The sequence below is a fragment of the Poecile atricapillus genome, chromosome W (genome assembly GCF_030490865.1).
Source record: "Poecile atricapillus isolate bPoeAtr1 chromosome W, bPoeAtr1.hap1, whole genome shotgun sequence".
Taxonomy (NCBI): Eukaryota; Metazoa; Chordata; class Aves; order Passeriformes; family Paridae; genus Poecile; species Poecile atricapillus.
The window spans coordinates 43,882,975-43,896,524 of NC_081288.1; the positions used below are offsets into that span (position 1 = coordinate 43,882,975).

Here is a 13,550-nt window from a genome sequence, read left to right on the forward strand (position 1 = left end):
CAGAGCTTGCAGTCAAAAATTTTATTCACTGCATTTATAAATGCATTTCTACAATTTTTTATGGATTTCCTTCCTGTAGGTGTGTCCGCTAGCATCCAGAGGCACAAACCGTGATGGGCGGATCTTTGAAAGTGAGTAAGAAAATATCCATCATATAAGACTACAATCCCTCCAGAGTTCTGCTCTGGTTTAGTTTTGCCTGCTATATTTGTACACTCATTTCTTAATGCAAACTTCTCCCTCTAGGTCTTTGAAATAACTTATTTTGAGCCAGGCAGGAATGCAACCCGAGAGTGAGGCTGAGCTCTTGTCACCAGAACTATACCTGATGTCTCGTGTGAGAGTTCCTTCGGCCTCGGCTAGAAGCATTATTAGAAATAAAAGTACGAGAAAGAAGAAGATAGTAAATACAGCAAAGATACAAGATCCAGAATAGCAGTGATCACAATTTCACACAATATAATAAATTCCTAAAGTCATAGGAAATCAAAATCTGGATATCAAACCCCAGGGAAATACTGCTTCTCCACAGACTTTCAACACTGGGTGTTATGAAAATAGCAAGCAGGAAATTGTGGTAAGTTGTGGGATGCACCACTACATCCTATTTTCTACATGAACTTAAGTTTCCTATTAAAAGCAGGCTGACAATACTATTCGTACTTGATTAACAAAACTGTAGGGAGGCTAATGTGAGAAACGAATCCCCCTCTTTCCCTTTGACTTCAGGAAGTATTATATTGATCAACTGGGAAAGAAGAGCCCCAGCACAGACTTAAACATAATGATCTACCTCAGCTGTTGTGAGGCGCTGACCATTATAGTAAGAAGTGTTGAGATCAGCCACTGGGGCGGCTGGTGCCAGTACCTTGATGAACGACTCCAAATCACCATTAAACAACTTAGCACTATACTGTGATCGGGGTCTGGGCTTCCTGTGTTTCTGGGGCTTAGGGGGAAGATTTGGAGGCCTAAGGGAAGGGAATATGATTACTGAGCAAGGTAGAATTAAGTTATGCAATAAAATGAAATGTCTGCAAGCTCATGGCAAAACAACAGAACATTGTAAAGGGAGCAATAAACACAGTACTTATCAAATAAAGACTTTCCATCAAATTTAAGTGTAACACATTAAAGAATGGAGAACTCCCCCATTAAAAACTACTTATGGATAAATAATGTCATTCTTTACGAATCCCTGTTTTGCAGTTTTACCATATACATTTATTCCAAACACTGCACAATTGGAATGGCGCCTTTTTTTGTTGTCTTCATGCATAAAATGTGCAGCAACCACTGGTATTCATCCTGCCAGCCAGGGCAGAACACAGACCACTCAAAGCACCTCTTATCAAGCAGAAAAGCTGCTTCATGCTGGAGAAACTTCAAATGCAAATTAAAGCTGCTCAGCACACTCCTAAGATGCTTCAAAACCAAACTGTCTGCATTTTCTAGAGCCAGGAAGGTTAAACAGCTTTAGCCTTGCACATCCAACCATCAATAACTTCACACACAAAAAGAAACAACTTGATAATTAGCTAATGAAATTAGAAGTATATCAACTTGAACAAATAAATAAAACCAGCATGACACATAAAGAAGTAAAGGATAAGAAACACAAAACTTTGGTCTGCAAAATTTTACCTAGTGTGTTACACATTTGGTGACTACAACTGAAAGAGATTACAGGAAATAAATAATGTTCTCTTGGTCACAAATTGCTTTGTGAATGTCATGCCAATAGCTACATGCCAACAGCTTCCTTAGTTCCCATGCACCAGCAGTTTCTATAGGTTTTTTTTGGACTTAGCAAAAAAATCAAATGTTTTTTGGGGATCAGTGAGAAACAATAAGGCATAGAGCATTCAGCAGTGGGACTTTAGTTTGCTTGAGTACTATCTGCTATTTTAAAATCATCTTTAAATATATCCTCTTCTTTTCTACAATTTAACTTTGAGCTTAAAGAACATTTCTTTTTGCATGTCTCAGAGTCTGGAAACAGAACTGAACCTTGAGGCAACAGGCAGGGCCCAGCCAAAGCCCAGGAGCTGTTGCTGAGGAACAGATGGGTAAGATACTCCTTAGAGTATCTTTCTCTAAGTGACCAGCTGTAAGAAGATATGAGGTAAGATATAAGATATGGCTTCACTGCTCCCCCACTTTACTACAGTAAAATCATTGCTTGAATCCACCATCTCCTTTCAGTTGTTTACACAGCAGGGAACTTAGGATGATGTGAGCCTGATGAGTCGCCTGCATTGGAGTCAAGAAAGGAGAGTTTTCTCATTAGACATAAACTTGTTGATTTCCATGCATTCCCAGAATGGTAGCACCTGGAGGCAGAGTTAAAGGTACAGTTGTCAGAATTAATGTCAGCAATTGGGAAGAACGCTCTGATTTGTAACCACTTTTCAACTGATGTCATGTAAGGAAAGTAGTTGAGTAAGTCCAACTTTACAGAGCTAGAAAAGAACATGGAGTGGTGGGAGAAAACCCGGTATAAAGTCTGTAGAAATGTCCTGGGAACATTGGGACCTTGCAAGATGGTTCTTGAAGGCATTGGGCAAGGATGTATTGCATGGAAAGGGAAGGGAAGAGTGAGATCAAGCAAGATGGGCTGGATGTTCCTGTTTTAGCAGGGCACACTGCCTGTAGGAGTGATACATACAAGTGGCAGCTGCAAATCCAAGCAGTTGCTATTGCCCCCTCCTAGTCTCTGGGGGCTGCAGAGCTTATCCAGGTTTATATCTGGAGGCAGCTTCAAAGGTGTGGCATTACAGAACTGAAAAAGTACGTGCAGCACAAAGCTGGGAGATCAATCACTGAATCCCTTCTCTTCTGTGGATATACGAAGCCATTTAAGTATGGAACACATAGATGCTGGGGGAGGCAGGTATTTGTGTCTGGAGCTAGGTCATCAAAGACACAGCCCATTTTCCAAACTGATCTTCCTACCAGCTTCTTTTAAACTGTGTAGTCTGACCATAGAATTACAAACTATGAGAGGCAAGGTATCTCTGGCAACTGGAAAGTATTTATTTTTCGAGCACTAAAGTGCCACCCGCAACTTCCAGATTTGATATGTGATTCACAAATATTTTTAAGGATCTCTCAGCTTGGCCCACCCTTGACACTGTCCAAAGCAGCTCACAAAAATGAGAAAGATGAATGGTCTGATCCTTTACTCATCAAGCATGCTGAAACAGAAATACTGAATGTTACACACACGGTCTGTACATAATTTATATAACAACAGCAACAAGCCTTACAAAGTTGTTCTAAAATTTGCAACTTCCAAGATTTTACCTATTTTTAAACTCTAAACCAAGTCAGATAAAAATATCTTACCTTGTTGTCATGTATTCAGCCCTGTGACCTAGAAAGTTCAATAAACAGGAAACGATTTGTAAGTTTTAGACTGAAATTTTTGTATCTAAATTATACTTAACAAATTATTTTTAGCCCTAACTTTCACACTACCTGCAAAAGACAAACAACGACAAACATACAACAAACAGGGCACTGTAGTTACCTATTATCTCCACAATTCCACTTAAAATACAAACACAACCCATGTTATGGAACAACGTTTAAGAAGCCCAAAGATACAGAGTCACTTGATACCGTAAATAATTTCAAGTAAAATTCCAAACAATGTCTATTGTTGGTGCTCATATGTTTCAGTGGCTAAATCAGTATGGAAATAGAGCTGTGCCAAGATTAGATTACATCTCCCCCTGCGCCTTGTGCCTAAACCTGTTCAGTGCTGAAAATGCAGGGCTCTAGACATGAGTAGTTATTAAAAGACTCCCTACTCTGTCTTCTCTGTGTATTGCAGGAAAAAAGTATGACACTATCACTGCAAAACAACACAGAGAACTGCAGGGAATTGTAAAGAAGCAAATATCATATTCCAGAAGGGCTCCTCTGCAGATCTACAGACCAGCAAATCAGGCATGACAGACTCATCATAATGAAATGTGAAATAATAAAACAGGACAAAGATCATGGTATGGCAAGTTCCAATGAGCCCAGCATTGCCAAAGGGAGATTGTGCCCTATTAATTTATTAAAAATCTTTGAACATGTCAGAAAAATATTGGACAGCAATGAATCAGTTCAATTAATTTACTGAAGCTTTCAAAAACCACTGGTAACTTTCTCCACAGGAGGTGACTAAAGAAACTAAACAGCCATGGACAGAGTGGCAAAATATTCTGACTGATCAAAAACTAGCAAAGGAAAGGGAAACCCAGTGGACTAATAATGTTCTTTTTACATCATGGCAAAAAATGTAACAGCCATTTACTCAAGCCTTCCCATTAGGACCATTTATGCAATCTATAAGGTATTTATTAATATCTTGAGAGATCACAGCAGCTAAGGAGGCAGAGCACTGTGCGGATGACTGGAATACTTTTGTATCAAATCCTGACAAAACTATGAAGCCCTTTAAAGGGGTTAAGTGACACACAGTGCAAACAAAATTCACTATTAACAGGTTCAAGTAAGGTATTAGGGAAGAATTAAACACCTATGCCAGTGAACAGAACCATGGATACAACCTCTGAAAATCATTCTGAGTTTTACTTGGGCTACGTCTAAGTACACCTCTCAATTCAAAACCAAACCAGCTTTTCAGACTCCAGGAAGAATGAATAACAGTGATATGAAAAACACAGTATTATGTGCCAGTGTTCAGATGAATGCAAAGTACTGCACAGTACTGAAGACCTTAGTCTGAAAACATATTTTACAGTACTAGAAGTGTGGATTCCCTGAAAGCAGCACAAAGAAAAAGCTCTGGGAACAATCTCTGACAGTAAGACATGTGAATCTTGTTGGCATCTATTTTAGATAGGTGAAAAAGAGAGATCAAAGGAGAGTATGAAAAATAACCCTATGACAGAAAAAGAGTAAGCCAGGGACTTCTACCTACTCAGGTTAATAAGGGAAATTCACTGAGACTAAAAATCTCAGTAATAAATGTTAGTAAAACAGAACATGTTACAAACATTGTGCCTGGGAGATTTTAAACACATCTTTGGTATTTAACAGTTTAGGGCAAAAGGTATCTTTTTGCCTTAGGGGAAATTTCTTCTACAACTCCTTGTTTACTTTCTTGCATTTCCCTTTACTTTGTTAATTTCTTCTTTCAATAGATGAACCTTTGGATCAGGACTAATATGAGCATCAGTGTGCTTCCTATGTTTAGTATCAAGTTCATTTGAGCATTTCTTATCTACTTTCCAATTCTGTACCTGCAGATTCAGCATAGAGCACTTCATCTATCTTCCCTGTGCAGATCATAAATATGTATCTGCTGTGTTCATAAACAGCAAGACTGTAGTAGGCAGGTGATGAACCAGAATAGAAGCCAAATGCTGTCAACATTGTGGACACCAGATGGGAACCTGGATCTATTCAGCCTACACCCTTACACTGCAGAGTTTTGAATAAAAGCAAGAAAGGGTGCCAAAGGAAAACTTGCAGTTGAGATAATCCTCTCCTTCTCCCCGCATTCTCCCTAGCTTTATTTAACATAGCACACTGTGTTATTTGTCTACAGTCTTGCTGACATGAAAATTTCCAGAAAAGGCCATTTGAGGGGAGCAGAGGAGCAGCTCACATCCTACAAATTCATTTCTATATTAGCTACAGCAATAACATTCGTAATTCCACTGTAATTCGATCCTTTCAATCCTCCCCAGTCAAGAAACTTTCAGAATCTAGGTCCTCCATCCCAGGCACGGGCATTTTAAGGAAGGACAAGCCTCAGCTGAAGCGAGTACTAGAACTTTTTAACCTGTAAAAACGACGGCTTTCACTCCAAATATCAGCTTTGTATGTAAATGTGTATGTTTGAGGTATTATTTGTACGTGCCATGCTACGGTGCTGGGTCAACAAATATGTGCAAAACCACTGTGAGCAACACAGATTAACTGTGGGGGTTACAGACGGTGTGTAGCAGGGAACTCTTCAAACAGAATAGACCAAGCATGCCTCAGCATGGCAGAAAGGCCCAGAGCCTAATGGCAATCTATCACTTTGGTCACCCTGCCGAGTTTTTCTTTAGGTTTCCTTTCAAACAATTCTTTCCTTACTCTTTTCCAACATGGTTTATGCAGCAGATTCTGTTGCCTTTTATCTCCCTCTTTCACTGTATTTTTCCAAATACATTTTCAATGAGCTTGCAGAAGAAAAAACGTCCTCTTTTTTGACTAAAGTCAGCTGCACACTGTTTTGTGTGAATAAATGCTCACCACACACATTCAAAACAAAAATCTTTTAAATGAAAACTTCCATGAAAAACAAGATAACATAGGTAGCTGTCTAGAAACAGCTAGTATATTCTACAGGTCAGTTTTGAATGAAAACACTGCTTATGTCCTATCCCCAACCTCAGTCACTCCCTGGACAGGGGCTTTGTTTGTGGGTTATAGCCACTGAACTGCTAACAGTTGTTCAGGCATCTCCCTGGGATTTGGGGATCTGAGCTTTCGTATTAAAAGCAAGAAGAGATGTGATTAGCAACAGATACTTGGCAGTAAAAAGAAAGTTGTCAGGTCTTTTAGAGTCATTCTTTTAGCAAACAGGTTTCCTTTCTTGAGTCTAAACTTTAAATCACAGTCTTTAACCTCCAGGAGAGGATTTTTATTCTTTGTGGTATAATCTCACTTCCTCTCAAGTCTGTTCCACTCTGTGTGTCTAGTCCTCAAGGTTTGTACTGCAATTCCCCTTTTCCCTTCGGTGCATGAGGAAGTATCTGTTGGAAGGGCTGGTAAGAGATAGGCTGGAGCTGTGCATAGTGTGTGATTCATTACTGCCATAATTCAGCTTTACTTCATTTGATCTTTACTTCTGCTGACTTGGTTTAGATTTCAAGATGTACTTTTTAAAAACCGTGGAGAGTGTTCAGGAAAACAGATAATTCTCTGCTATTGTTATTAATAATGGACTAACTTTATGGGAAATAATGATAATCAACAGATACAGAGCTATTAATTAATGTTTCCTTCACTGAAGTTTACAATATGCAAATACTTTGTAAAAAAAACAACACTAAATTAAGTCTGTAAGAAACTCACTGCTGACAATAGTGAGGTCAGGATTTCACCTTTTACCTTTGATAAATGCTCCATAGAGTCCTTAGGCTGCAAGGACATTAGTGTTCATGTGCTAGAAATGCTGCACTAGCGAGTCCATTGTACAAGATGCATCCTGTATAATTTTGTATGCTTTAAAAAGATCACTCTCCCCCAAGTCTTAAAAAAACCTCAAGTCAACAGAAATTGTTAGGCTGTAGAAACAGTACATTTGTCACAGCTCTTATAAATCAACCTGCACTGACTGTGTTGCTCTCCTTTCAGACATGAGATTTTTCATTCAATAGTTCTGTTGCCAAATAGAGTCATTTGTCAAAACATCTGTGCAGTGGAAGTATGTGCTGAAGAAATAAAATCAATTTATTGTGTGTACTCTTACCACTGCACCAAAACTGTGACTGGTAAAAATCAAATCTATGTTTACTGGACAATTAAGCTTTAAGTTTTGTAATTTTTTTTTCCCTGCATATCTTTGGCATTTCAGTTGGTTCACTGTATAGTTTGGAAACACTTCAGTTTATTGTGTGGTATTTACCTTCTCCAAGTGTCCTCTGCAGCAAATCATGTTTTGCTTGAAGTTTTGTGATGAGGTTGCTACCTTCCAGATATTCTCTGAATTTCTGTAGAGATGCAGATGAATCTATTACTATGCATGACACATAAATTCCAGGAATTTCTGGATAAAGTTTACTTCAGGTGCTTGGTCTGCATCACATGAATGAGGAAGCAACCAACATACCATGAAATAGAATTGCTCTGTTTCCTGCTGGTTAGCTCTTCTTTTTGCAATGCTAGGCTTACTCAAGTATGTCTCAGAGACTGTTGACTTCACAGACTCTGTTGAGCGACTGTGCTGGAAACACTCTGACACATCATAATCTTCAATGGTGACCATATCTTGTATTGTCTGCAGGGTAGCCTCTGTTGTTTTCTTAACCTGGTATTAAAAAGCAGAGTTTGCCAAATGCCAGATAAATATATATAGGAACAGCGTAGAACGGAAGCTCATTACTCACAGTAACTCTCCGGCACACTTCCCCAAACAAACTGGTGTGCAAATGTAAAAATTTAGGTGTGCTGTAACAGACATCTATGTAACAGGTATCATGTCTAGTTCTCTGCTTTACCATGGTTTAACCCACAAACACAGATGTACTCTTGTGTTGGCTTTGTAATGCACTCAAGCATTTGTTTGCCATTGGAATTGAAATGTGACGATTTGATTAAGTTCCCTAATCTGGGAGGCAATAAAGACGATACACTACTCTGGAGGGTCAGCTCTCCTAAATGTGGTCAGTGTATTACATTGAATCTGTACATCCAGGGATCTGGATCTGGCCAGATCAACAAGATCTTCCAAGAAAAAGTATCTGTGACCGCTTGCTGTGGCAGTGCTATGATGAGTGGCACAGTGATGTTTAGACTGCAGAAGTGGAATACATCGTTAACAGAGAGGGCCTGAGAAAGAACAATTTACACCAAACTCCCAGCCCTTCCTATAAACTATGAAGCACTAGAGCTCATAGTGGAAACCCAGGTATGGCTGCTGTGGACAAGGGATGCAGTTTCCACAGTGCAATAAAGTAACTGGTAAAATTCACAAGGATGTAATTAACTTCCCAGTTTTGCTTCTCTAGTGGGTCAACCAAATCATGGACATTTCTACACACAACTCCAATATAGGCAAATATCCCTTCCATGCTTGTCCAACATAATTTCTCCCCCTATGCCCTTGCACTTCATTTCAATGAAATAAATAATCTTTCTTCTTACATCTTTGTTACCTTGAGAAGCTTTCTGAATGCAAGCGGTTTTGGTTTTTTTAAGACTACTGTACATGTTTCATGGACATGAATACTTTGTTCTAGACATTCAACATACACACTAGAATGAGAAAAACTGGCATCCTGAAAACTTATCAGTAAAAAATACATGAAGAAATCAAATTATTTCTATATTTTCCTTTAGGAACAGATTCTCATTTAAACTGAAGGACTTCAACATTGCCTTAACTGTGATAAAAGTGCATTTTATTTCCACTGCCAGAGCAGGGAAAAGAGAAGAGCATAGTTTTTTCCACATTTTACAAAAAAGTGCATTTTATTTTGCTAGGTGAGCTGTTCCCATCTCAGGCATTCATTAGTCATGTTTATAAATAACTGTAGCTGAGGGGATAAGAGATCTTGACTCAGTTACCACAAAAGACAGTTCCAATTCCTTTGTACTACAGAAGTAGCAAGTTGAGGACAGGACAGAGGGCACTCACAGAAGACAATAATTGTTCTCAGTAGCCTTCTGTCACAAGAATTTAAAAATATGTGCTCTAAGAAGTTTACACTGAAGCATCTGCAAAATGTGGAACTCGGTAATGTGAATGTATGGACAGGTAAAAGACAAAGTTTCTAAACCTCTGTAAAGCAGGTGAGGATCTATCCTAGCATATGTGCCAGTATTTGATTTTTAAAATGAAAACCACTTTTACAGATTGGAGCCACTTCAGGGTCATTTACATGCTTTTGGCAAGGTAGAAAATACCACACCTTCCTGAAAATTATGTTCAATGCTCAGCCCTTGTAGACACAGATCTTACCTCCTCATTTTCAATTTTGAGTGTAGCCAATCGTGACTGTAGTTGTTGATACCTAAGCATAAGCTCTGCTTGCACAGGTTGCTGGGCAGTGACCTGGCAAACCTAACAAAGAATCAAAAAAAAAAAGCAGTAAGATGCAAGTAATTAAAAAAAGCAGTCAACAGTCTTTTGTTGTTCTTCTTAAAACTAGATGAATTCCTACCAAAGCTATTAAAAGTTAAAGCAGACAATAAAACGTGCCTATCTAAATTTGAAGTATTTATGTGTTATAAGGTGTAGAAGTATGTACTACAGCTTATGAACAAAGAGCGCAGCCTTTCTGTATGTCTGCTCTTTGCTTTTTGTTGCTTTTGTATCACACAGACATGCAAACCCTGGAGTTACCTTCAGAAAAAAAGATGTATATAGGTAATTTTGAATTCTGCTTTGCTACTGGCCTTTGGTGTAGCAGAACAGGGCACAGCTGGGGTACCCAGTATGCTTGAAATCTCCAGATGATAAAATGGGGGAAGAAGAAGAGGAAAAGGCTGTATTGCAGCATGAACAATTTGGAGTGGCTCTGTAACAGCTCTCAAATAGCAGTCACAAACTCTGAGTGATGCAGGTGGCAAAGACATAAAGTCACTGCTTACACTGGTGTTGGGCTGAGCATGGGCTGGCCAGAAAATTTATAGTAATGTCATTATGAGTGATACAGAATATAGTAACACTAAACAGTTTTTATATGAGAACTTTGAAGCAACAGACAGTGCTGCAAGTTTTGCAAAATGTTATTGCTGATCCACTGACTTTTGCGTAGCTTTTACCAAACTCTTTGTAAAAGGGTTTGGTAAAGGATAAATTCTCTATCCTGGTATACAGAAACAGTCACTGTGGGGATACTTGTCAGTGTACAGACCTCATCACCCATATGAGATTGGAACTCAAATTTCATTGGTGGACAAAAAGCAGTGGGGTACATTTCCATGAATCTCTGCTTGTCACTGCGTGGCTCCAGGCTGTCAACTGCATTTTCAATGATGTCTAATCCCTCATGCCTGGAAGTTTCAAGGTTATACTCTGCAGAAAGATATGTTCTTAGGGCTCTGTTGAGACTAGCATGGTATCCAAGATCACAACACTAAAAAAACAATAAAAGAAAAAGAAAACAAATTCATAAGGAGGAATGCCATTCCAATATCACAATCCTGAAACTGTCACTAAAATTTTCTGCCCTGAAGTTTTTCTATCTTTGAAGTATTTAACAAAATATCTTCTAATTAAAATACACTACTGGGGTCAAGACAGTAAGTATTTAATATCTTCAATCTGTTGCAAAGATTAATGGATAGTTTTAGAAAAGAGATCAAGTGCACATGTGTGACAGTTTGCTTATCAGATACAGAAGTGCAGGCACTGTATTTATATGAATAAAGTCTAGGACTCCACACACAAGTGGGCTTTTCGGTATCAATAGCACCTGTAAGCCCTGAATCACCTATTTAAACTGTCATCTAAGTTAGTGACAGCAGCAAAGTGAACTTGAAGCAATTCCTGCTTGCCATGCTTGTGCCCAAACAAAAACCTCCACAAATACATTGAGCATAAGCAATCCATCTAAAATGCTTTTTGATACAACAGGGTTTAACACCTTTCCCTGATGACAAAAATATATTTAATGTAAACACTTTATTTCCCAAGCTCATACAGAGCCAGCAATGCACATCATGTTACTAAATGCAGAAAGTCATAATTTGTGTCTTTTTTTTAATACAAAATGGAATGTAATTGAAACCTAATTGGTAAAACATAAAGATGTGTTTGTTCTTGAATTTTACACATCCTCAGTTTGCATTATTCATGTTTCGTTAATATTTTAGAGAACAGCTGAATGTATTTTAAAAATGTCACAGCAGTAGCATATCAACTGATTGTTTCCCTACATTGTAGAGTAAATACCCTCAGCTTCTGCTCAGTGAGCCTCCAGGTAAGGGGAGATCTCACCTCAACAGTGGCACATCAGTTTGCTAACAGCTGCATACAAAGCAGTGCTCTTTACTCACACAGGTGAGATCTTCCCCAACCAGAGGCCAAGGCCTGGCCAGAACAGTCAGAGCGCTCTGCTTTAGGGCATCCCTCAGCCCCCAGCCACTCCTCCTCGGTGCCCTCCCACAGCCTGAAGTCATCCATCCCTGCAGGACTTGCAGTGTAACCATGGAGCTGGGTTTGAATTCAGTCCACTGTACCCTACAGGCATATATGCACTGTTTCTATAAGTACTTCCCTCACAACTAGTACAAACCCCACAGGATTCATGGGACCACATTCCCCTCCCTTTCCTCTTACATGGAAAGAAAGAGACAGAGAGGGAGACCGACACAGAGCTGTATACACTAAAGGAAAGAGCTTTCAACCTATTTACCATACCAAAACCTGTGTGTAGAAGGGAATGAAACACTCCACACCTTGACTTAGGTAAGGTAATGACTAGCGAAGAAGTTGCTTTCTGAAATCTAACAGAGAACCGTTTTATCCAGAACAAAGCTTCCAGAAAGAGTAAGTTTTCATTCCTGGCAAGTACTCCAGGTAGTGACTGCAAATAGGACAGTGGCTCTCCAAAAATGATGCTGAACCATTCAAAGAAAAAGAAAAAGATGTCATGTTCAATCAAACACACATATGTTAACCTCTCTCTTTTGCATTTATAAAATGGAAATTTGTGTTACACTTACTAAAACAGACACTCAACTTTTATACTGAGGTGCATCCATATTTCAAAGAACACCAGCCTGAAAAATACTGTTTCTAAAAGGAACTCTCTTGGTGTTTTTCTCTTGTTCTATGTCAAATCAGATCTCATATTTAATTCACTATCTTGGATGAAAAAGACAGACTAAAAGTGCTGATAAGAAAGTGAATTGGGACAGCTGTTTTATTTCATGTGCATTAGTTTCAGAGAGACCTCATGGAAGATTAAACTGAAGAGGAATTAGAAATAGAGGGCAATGCCAGGTTTAGCATTGCCAACTACCCATGTGTTATAAAACTACAGCCTGAATTTTGGCTCTAGTGAATTAATCCGAGTATTACTAGAAAGCTTATTGATTTACACTTAGAGCCATGTGGGCTTCTGATGCAGCTTTTTTTCAAGAATATAAGATTGCAACCTTTATGCTGTGACACAACTTCATTGTTTAACCCTTAATCTACACAGTCAGTATCACCACGATCATCTTTGGCAAGTGAGGACAGCTGAACAAGGCAACAAATACGGCCCCTCAGACAAGACATTTTTCAAGTGGTGCAGAGTATCCTGCCAGGCTAAGGCATTTTCTTGCAATGCCAATGCCAGCAGAGAAAACAAAAATTAAATGCAGATGCTGAACTAATGCCTTATCACAAGTATCTCTTTGAATGGAATTAAAAACATCTGAATTTGGCATTTTGCTCCAATTACTTATGTAAAAATACAATTTGTATGAGGGAAGTTATTTTTTAAAAGCGAAATTAAACACTCAGACATCACAACTCTTAATTCTGGCACACCATAGCCCACTTCCCCCAAAATTTGGAGACATAGGAAAATAAATAAGGAAACAGCCATGTCACAGTATCTTGGTTACCCAGAAAGAAATGTACTGATTTCATCTGCTGGAAGGATGGTTTAGAAAAGAGAGTTGTCTATACACACACACATGCACATGTATTTACATGATTTTCAGGAAAAATCTGTAGATTTGTGGAAAGACTTCCACAGTTCAAGTGAGTGACCACAGTGTTAGCCAAAATAAACAGGAGTCTTAGAGGTTCACTAGTCAGCACGCTGAGGGTACAGCCAGGGTGGTTATCTACCCACGGATCTGCTGTCCATCTG

The 13,550-nt window shown here is 38.9% G+C and overlaps 1 protein-coding gene across 2 annotated transcripts in view; it reads right to left on the reverse strand.

Annotated features, from left to right (window-relative positions):
- Positions 1–13,550, reverse strand: part of LOC131592051 (SLIT-ROBO Rho GTPase-activating protein 1) — a 139,716-nt gene that overhangs the window by 33,079 nt on the left and 93,087 nt on the right. The window contains exons 7-12 of one of the 2 annotated variants that reach the window (XM_058863305.1): positions 10,596–10,817; positions 9,698–9,799; positions 7,847–8,044; positions 7,643–7,727; positions 3,349–3,376; positions 326–359 (exon numbers count right to left, since the gene is read on the reverse strand). In XM_058863305.1, coding sequence (XP_058719288.1) covers positions 326–359; positions 3,349–3,376; positions 7,643–7,727; positions 7,847–8,044; positions 9,698–9,799; positions 10,596–10,817 — 669 coding nt within the window. Of the gene's footprint in view, positions 1–325; positions 360–868; positions 972–3,348; positions 3,377–7,642; positions 7,728–7,846; positions 8,045–9,697; positions 9,800–10,595; positions 10,818–13,550 lie in introns of both variants that reach the window. The other variant, XM_058863304.1, reaches the window with a different exon arrangement.